Source organism: Rhagoletis pomonella, unplaced genomic scaffold (assembly GCF_013731165.1).
Source record: "Rhagoletis pomonella isolate Grant_MI unplaced genomic scaffold, Rhpom_1.0 Rhpom_scaffold_00005, whole genome shotgun sequence".
NCBI classification, from domain to species: domain Eukaryota; kingdom Metazoa; phylum Arthropoda; class Insecta; order Diptera; family Tephritidae; genus Rhagoletis; species Rhagoletis pomonella.
In genome coordinates this window covers 1,917,073-1,926,067 of record NW_023458559.1, presented here as the reverse complement: position 1 = coordinate 1,926,067, position 8,995 = coordinate 1,917,073, and the positions used below count along the sequence as shown (strand labels likewise).

The following is an 8,995-nucleotide window of genomic DNA, read 5'->3' as shown; positions in this document are numbered from 1 at the left end:
AAATCTCCCACACCAAAAAACTTACAATTGGGTAACGCCGCTTCGAACTTTTCACAATTGAGCAATTGTCAAAAATCTGCTTTTTAATCAAAAAATTGTTTATTGAAACTACCTTCTTTTTTATATCATGGATTTAACGATCCTTAGTTAAGTGCCCGTTAGAGCTAATTTAAGGAACGTTTCTGAGTGCGGCTGTTAGAATGGGAACGTACATACCTCTTAGTCAAAAGCGTACAAAACGCTTTAAAGTAAAACATTTACCTATTTGAAACATTGCAAAGCGAAGCAAGCCTGCATTGTGCCAATACCTTAAGATTTCTTTGTGTTTTTTTATTGATGTGGTTTGATTTCGAAAGCGTTTACGTGAAAATGGGGAAATAACTCAAAATAATGATGTGATCTGTAATTTAAAAGATTTCAACGAATACCGTCAACAGCTGCACCGAACAAGGCTATACTATGTATTGCAGGAAATTAATCGTCAGGTAAACTATTTCAGGAACCTTAAGAACTCTTATTAATAAACGCGATCGATCCCAGGAAAATGAGCAACACGATAGAATGCTAATCACTAACGCCGAGGCAATAACTACTCGTGATCACCACAATTTAGCTGCTCGACAAAGCAGTTTTACTGAGATACAGGGACGCAAACGAAAACTTGAGAACATAAGAACCGCCCGCTTTCAGAAATTATGGCAACGTACACAATATAGAATAGAACGCAAGGCGGCTGCCGATGAAATGGAAAAGGCCTATCATGAGTACCGAAAGTTGCTGAATCATATGAAAATTCAGCGTCATTTGGAAGCTTCTGCTGATTTGCAAAGAAAACACCTCATCAAATTAAAGAAAGTACTCCAGTTGAAAAAAGATCGCTTACACAAAAACTTACGCAATGTGGAGTACGAACGGCATCGGAAACATGAGCAAATCCAAACAATTTCTTGGGAAAAACGACTGAAAGAGCGTATAACATACCAGGATAAAATGAAAGGTCTGCTTGAGACAACAGACACACAGAGAAAACTGTTTATTGAGGTGTGCAAATATTTATATATAAAACAGATTTAAACACACACATTTTTCCTAATTAGGATCACCGACAGAAATATAGTGAGAAATGGTCACGTATTCAAGACGAAATCAAGGAACGTGCAAAACTAATGAAAAAACAGAGCAAGCTTCATAAATACCCCAGGGAAAAACTAAAACACATTTTACTTCCTAATCCAAAAACGGATAATGGCATGGCATTCTGTGATAGGCCAAATGAAAGTTTCGACAAACTCTTGGATCATCAACTTTGTGAGGCTTTAAATGTTGCTATTGATATTGAAAATCAGCTGGTTATGCCATTCGAACCAGGTGATCCGATTTACAAGGCGGCAAAATTTATAATAACCAATATTATTAAGATATTTGACAAAGATTTGAGTAAGGATCCTAGAATATGTAAACAAGTGAGAGAACGTGTCGATCAGTTCTTCGATGAAGCTAAACGTTTTGTGATATTTGTATGTGGTTTTTTTTTGCTTAGTATAGTACAAAATAGTATTCTATTCTATATTTCAGAGATCATCTCAAATTAGTGCACATATTCGGGAGCAAGTTGTAAATAATTACGGTACGACGAGCCAGCGACCGACTATTGTATCGTTTAATCGGTTGCCAATGACAATAGGGCAATCCAGTTACGCTATTCACCCAATGGTTGACGTTAAAACTGTAGGGGCTCGAACACCTACGCCAGTGGTAAAGCAGAGAACTAATTTCTGCAAATACAATTACTTAGTTCATAAATCTCTATTTCTTTAGGGCTCGCTCGCCTCCATAAAAGTCCACTCGGAGGAGCACATATTTAATAATATGCCAAATTTGTGCCGCAACGAATTGATTTTCATCGAACATTATATCATCAAATTCAAACGAGAGCTTATAATAGGCGTTGGTAGAAGAGTATTCTCTGCAATCGATTGTCATTTCTCTAATAAAATTATGGATGTGCGCCCATTATTGCTCAGTAAGAATTGTAGAACACATTGCATTACAATAAATATAAAAACAATTCCATATTTCAACAGATTTGAACCGCAATTTCCTTACCTGTCAGATGACCAAAGGTATTCTTAGTTATGCTGCAAACAAATTGAACTATGAATCAAGCATAAAGTTATGTATCAGCGCTCTGGCTAGCGATATTGTTTGGTCACTGCAGAAACATTTGCTGAAGCCGGAACGCGACCCTCGTGGTATAGCCCCGCCACAACGTTGTAACGAGAACTCCTCACCACACGTGCGCCCTTGCTGCTATTTCCACAAGTAAATCACCGAACTATACTTTTTTCAATTCTGTAATTTCTTCAGCTAAAGCAATAAATTCAGCAGCTAATAACTTTCGTTATGGACAATTAAATATACGAATATGACCTTATTTTCACTCACCGAATTTTCGCTAAAAATTTCAAACACAAAATCTACAATTGTAAACAAACATATGTTTTGATGGAATTACATTTGTTTATGTTCTGCGGGATCAGTGTTCGGACGCCACCATCAAGGCTGGCCCTTCACGTAACCGTAGCGCAGAAATCTGTGGAATTTAGATTTTTCCGTGTCAGCTGATTTCGTTCTATAGATGGTTGCCACTTCGTCAGTTTTGCAGATGGTAAAAAAGTTATAATTTCCTATTCAAAATACGTTTAAACTATTTGAAATTTACTAATGAATAAGGTTTTTTGTTGAAAACTAAGTAGTTTATATTTAGCTACGATCTATTATAGAACGAAAAATTGTAGTTGAAAAGGTAAGTTTATGAAAAGGCATTGATCAGTGGCAACACTGTAGTAAGCAACACTGAAGGCTCCAGTAATCGACAAAATTCTGCGTACACAGACTGCGGTTAAGTATACGTTCTGCGTTCTTGACTAATTTCAGCTGTAGCAAAGGTCCAGATAAACACAGTAAAAAATAAAATATAGTGGCAAAATTACAAATATATTAACAGGTGTGTATAGTAACTCCTCTAGTTAAAATTGAAGCCAGAGCGTAAGAGCGAAATAGAGCCTGAAATTGAGAAGAAATTGAGAAGAGAAAACTAGCAGAAAAAGGTATTGAACACAAAGTACTAAAAACTTAGGGAAAATTTTCCAAAACGGATCCAGGCAGTTGGTCTCTCTGATTCTAAATCTACGCTCTGAAAGCTTATAGTTTTTAAGCAATTTGCATTTAAATTTGCAAAAAAAAAAACCAATTCAACTACACTTTTTTCATTGTAGACCAATTGAACGGAAATGTTGGTGCTGCCAAACATAAAAAAAAATCCGAAAAACACAGAAAACGGACATAATAATCGCGTTTTTTATTAAACATTCCTTTAATTTGTCTATTATAATCATAATTATAAGTATAATTAGCAGCAAGAGTTTACGGGGTGTACACAGCTCGGTGGTTAACGCTTCTGACTTTGCACATCGATTACGCAGGTTCGATCCCTGCTGAAGTCTAGAAAAAAGAAGTCTGATGAGATGTGGTGATCTCCAAAATATCTGCTATAACTTCTACCGCTTAGACTTTGTTGCTTTTTAAATTTTTCCTAATAAACAATCGTGGTACAAAGCTCAGTAAAAATATTAAAACAAAATGTTAACTATACAATAAAGCGAATAAGCAAATGGATGTATAGAATTGACAACAACAACCACGCTATCAAGTTTAAATAGCGGCAAATTAGCTGCACTTGATAGTAGTTGGTTGAATAAGGAAAATGAATTAGCAACAAGAGTTTTCGGGGTGTACATAGCTCAGTGGTTAACGCTTCTGACCTTGCACATCGATTACGCAGGTTCGATCCCTGCTGAAGTCTAGAAAAAAGAAGTCTGATGAGGAGATGTGGTGATCTTCAAAATAGCTGCTTAACTTCTACCGCTTAGACTTTGTTGCTTTTTAAATTTTTCCTAATAAACAATCGTGGTACAAAGCTGAATAAAAATATTAAAAATAAAATGTTAATAAGCCACAATAACATTGACAAATACACAGTTTAGGAAGAGCCTGCGTGAAACTAAATATACAATAAAGCAAAAAAAAGCAAATGGATGTATAGAATTGACAACAACAACGACGCTGTCAAGTTTAAATAGCGGCAAATCAGCAGCACTTGATAGTAGTTGGTTGAATAAGGAAAATGAATTAGCAACAAGAGTTTACGGGGTGTACATAGCTCACTGGTTAACACTTCTGACTTTGCACATCGATTACGCAGGTTCGATCCCTGCTGAAGTTATTGCTGCACAATGAACATTTAGGTTTGAGCTCAACTTGAGGTTAACTTGAGAACTAAGGTATTTCTCAAATCTCCAACGTTGTTTCTCAACAGTACCTCAAGTGGAGGATCATAGCTTTCTCAACAAAAAGGGCATTTTTCTCTGTATGAAAAAAAAACTAATTCTCAAGTTGAGAAAATGCTAGTTCTCAACTTGAAGTCCAATGTAATTTTCCAATTGGTCCCAAACATATCATTGAAATACTGAAATTGAGATAGTAAAATACCTTATACCTTTTTGATTGAAACGACATACATAGATGAATTTAAATATTAATTTTTTCTTTTATTACTCCTTTTGTATTATGTAGTTAAGCAAAATCGTATTACAATAATTAACTTCACAGCACACAGTCCGACAGAAATTTTGCCACTTGATTCACTTGGCGTTTTATCTTCTTTCAAGATTATTTGAGGATATTTTGAAGATTATTTACTTTTTGTTGGTAATTTTCCTCTTTATATAGCTTTAGTTTTTCACTTGATAATTAAAAATTCGTTTCTCTATCACTTTTTACGTATCTAGAGATGAGTTGGAGAATGATGTTGGATATCAACTTGAGAACTATGAATTTCTCCAAGGTTGGAGAAATATTTTTTTAGTGTTTATTGGGTGTTTGTTTGTGAAAAGTGCTACAATTTGTAGGCACATTTATAAACGCGTTTTACTTAAGTAAGTGATTAATAGATATATATTAAAGGCACGATCCAGAAAATAAAGGTCGCGTCATTCGCGGAGCGCTAACCCTCTCTTCGTCGATTTGACAGCATCCGCCTAATCGCTGACGTCATAAAATTCTTTTGTTTACATTCCCTGTTGCCAACTTCATGCTTTTCGCACCAAATTTAGTGGGTATTTAAAACGCGAAAATTTTTAAGTTTAGCGCATGGCGCGTTTTTGGTGCTTTTGTTTTTAGTTTGAAGACACCACATTAGAAAATCTTAAAAAACTTGAAGCAAAATTTATAGCAATCATAAGTGTGGTAAGTAACTTTACAAAAATTTAAACAAAATCATGGCACAGCACAACAAAATGTGTGGCAGCACCTTCAATCATGCCAGAAGAAATCAACCGTCGTGGAAGAAACATTGATTTTTATTAATTTGAATCGGCATCCTTACAATAAAATTATGTACGCATATAAATTCTATAAAATACACCAATAAAAATTTGGGGCTTTTTCAAATTTAAAACTTGGCAATACTGCCTTTTGTCCGCTGCTTCCTCTTTTCCTTGCCGAGTTCGTCTTGCTCTCTCATTCTGGTATTTATTGACGTCACGGCCACTTGCTCTCAGCTCGATTGGCGCAATCTTGTATTCTATCATTCTTGTATTACACCATGGTCTCTTATAGATTTACGTTCTTTGTCACTTCGCAATAACGCAGAACGAGAATTGAACCTCTGAGGGTCACTTCCTGTTCTGCGTTATCGTGAAGTGATAAAAATAACACCTTCACACCGGTTTTATTTCGGTGTTAATTTTATACTTTTCACTTCATTTCACGATAACGCAGAACGGTAATTGACCCTCTGGACTGTGTAAGTGCTTGTGTGTAAAGAAAAGAGTTTAAAACTGATTTATAAATAGTAAAATGTTTACAGCAGAATGTCAAAACTGTGCAACAACTATTCACTTGCGAGTTTTGGGATGGCTTTCCAAAACGGAAACATACGAGATTTAAGCGAAAGTTTGCCACCTCGCGACACAGCTGATTACTTTTGTATGGAAACTCTCGTGCGACAAAATTGCGACATTGCCATAATATTTGAGCTGGCAATCATTGCAAACTCGAAAGTCGCGAAACACATGATATTTTATTGTCCTCGAATACTTAAAGAAAAAGTATATTAGTTAAGGCTTCTTCGAAATATAATTGTAAAAGTTTTCTATTTCACTTGCGCTGCGTTTACATAAGACAATTTGAGACAAGACAATTGAAAATATGAATTAGTTGTCAAACTATTGTATAAAGTAGACGTCCAGACAATTACAAAGACAATACACTTTTCAGCAACCGCCGTTAGTGTCGTTTGGAGTGAGATTCATATTATTTATTCAAATATCCAAACACAAACATATTTTTCATAATTCTGCGACTTTTTGCGATTATGTATTGCCTCTTTTTCCCAAATTAACCAATACGTGACCGCATTGTCCAATTTACTGTCCAATTCACTGTCTTCGAAAAATCAAAGACAGTGGCGAAGACGATTAGTGAAGTGTCAATGCATTAGTAAAAAGTGTGAATATATTGATATTGTCTTCGCAAAATGGTCCATTGTAAACCCCAAGCTACGCGCGGTATTTAAAAAAAAATTTACATTTGTAATCCGGACTTGCGATAGGTCGTTCATACCACTTTGTTTGCAACGTTGCCATTTCGCCAAAAATGCCACTTTCCGACGCTTTGTGAATCGCACTACAATATTTCCAACGTTCACTTGCGTATATATTTGGGGTGTTCACAGTTCGTTCCAAATAGTGTCTCAAAATGTAGACGTCTACATTTTAAGACGTTTTCTAACCGTAAAATCTGTGGTGTTGTTGTTTCCCATACAAAATTGGAAAACGACGCCGTCTACATTTTGTCACACTCAAAGGTATGTTTTTTACGCGTCTACATTTTGCAACCTCGCAGCAGGGTTGCATTATGGCAATACTAATCACATTTTTTTTATTTATTGGGCACGTTTTCTGTATTTGCATTTAATTTGAGCGCAATTTCTGATGAAAAGAAACAAATCAAGGAAAAGAAATAACAAATATTACGAATTGGTAATTAAGTTAAATAATTTCAATTTTTCGGAAACAAAATCGAAAGGCGACATAAAAAATGCACGCAAGGAAGAAATGTCTGGCAACACCAGCAAAGTTTTGAGACGATTTTGCGACGACTGCTAGAAAGGGGTGCTCACAGTTTGATGCTAAAGATGTCTCAAAATGTAGACGTCTACATTTTCAGACACAATTTGGAACGAACTGTGAACACCCCAATTGTTACGATTATCCTCGAAACCTTGAGGGATTTCCCAAATATACTCGGGCTCGTATCGCTGGATTGTTAAATAAATGCTAACGATGACCAAATTGTAGTACAATTAACTTTATTGTACAACAAACAATTTACAATACTTGCTAATACAGTAAAAACACTTTACAATACTTGTTAAAGCAATAACAACGCTTTACTACTTGTTAACACAATTAAACTTATAGCTTGCTTATTCGCAACTCAATTCTCCGCTCACTTTACTTGTAGCTTGCTGTCTTGTAACTTCGTAACTCTACTGGTAGCTTGCGGACTTGCAGCTCGTAACTGTCCCTACTCCGCTGTGTCGTGGCTCTTATATACCTGCGCTCACACTTATGGCAACTCTAGAACGTTCTGAAGTTTATCGCTCATTCTCTTTCTCTCGCTGTTCGCAGTGTTCATCCAACTTGACGTTTCTCTTTGTGGAACATTCTACGTCATTCTTCGAACATTCTGCCTATTTCTCGTTGTTCGCTTTGTGTTGCCGCAGTATTCGCCACAATATTACCTTTAATACCAGAATGATAGAATACAAGATTGCGCCAATCGAGCTGAGAGCAAGTGGCCGTGACGTCAATAAATACCAGAATGAGAGAGCAAGACGAACTCGACAAGGAAAAGAGAAAGCATCGGACAAAAGGCAGTATTGCCAAGTTTTAAATTTGAAAAAGCCCCAAATTTTTATTGGTGTATTTTATAGACTTTATATGCATACACAATTTTATTGTAAGGATGCCGATTCAAATTAATAAAAATCAATGTTTCTTGCACGACGGTTGATTTCTTCTGGCATGATTGAAGGTGCTGCCACATATTTTGTTGACGCTTATGATTGTCACTGTGCCATGATTTTGTTTAAATTTTTGTAAAGTTGCTTACCACACTTACGATTGCTATAAATTTTGCTTAAATTTTTTTAAGATTTTCTAATGTGGTGTCTTCAAACTAAAAACAAAAGCACCAAATACGCGCCATGCACCAAACTTAAAAATTTTCGCGTTTTGAATACCCACTAAATTTGGTGCGAAAAGCATGAAGTTGGCAACAGGGAATGTAAACAAAAGTATTTTATGACGTCAGCGATTAGGTGGATGCTGTCAAATCGACGAAGAGAGGGTTAGCGGTCCGCGAATGACGCGACCTTTATTTTCTGGATCGTGGGTGTAATAATAACAAGGTGTTGTCAGTAACTTACTGGCCGTCTCCACAGGATAAAATTTATTGCTGCCCAGCTGTCATTTTGGTCGCTAGATATAAGTTATATCAGTGGCAATATTTGTGTGGGCTTTTTATATCTTGATATAATCATTTGTAAGATAGCTTTGAGAATGTATTTTTGCCGGATTTAATCGCTTTAAAAATTTAGAAAATAGGCTATTTTACATCCAAGTACATAATTACAAATATTTTAACAGGAAACAGCTAAATTTTTGCTTTTATATTAAAATAATAATGATGTTGCAGCCACGAAGTTTTCGTGCAAATGAAAATGTAGCTGTCAAACTACCAAATTGCCGGCAATAGATGGCAAGATATAAGCTCTGATATATTTTGCTCTTGAAGAGCAATGAGCGGTCTCCATTGGCTATTTATATTAGGAGCGTTCCTTATCTCCCAGAAATAGTCAGAAAAAGTC

The 8,995-nt window shown here is 35.8% G+C and overlaps 1 protein-coding gene across 1 annotated transcript in view; it reads left to right on the top strand.

Moving 5' to 3' along the window:
• LOC118739738 overlaps positions 1-2,439 on the top strand; it is a 39,518-nt gene extending 37,079 nt beyond the window's left edge. Inside the window, exons 3-8 of the mRNA XM_036471249.1 lie at positions 351-485; positions 541-1,041; positions 1,098-1,517; positions 1,576-1,755; positions 1,819-2,023; positions 2,085-2,439. Of these exons, the coding sequence (XP_036327142.1) occupies positions 351-485; positions 541-1,041; positions 1,098-1,517; positions 1,576-1,755; positions 1,819-2,023; positions 2,085-2,326 (1,683 nt within the window). The 3' untranslated portion in view covers positions 2,327-2,439. The remainder of the gene's footprint in view (positions 1-350; positions 486-540; positions 1,042-1,097; positions 1,518-1,575; positions 1,756-1,818; positions 2,024-2,084) is intronic.
• Positions 2,440-8,995: the final 6,556 nt, after the last annotated feature.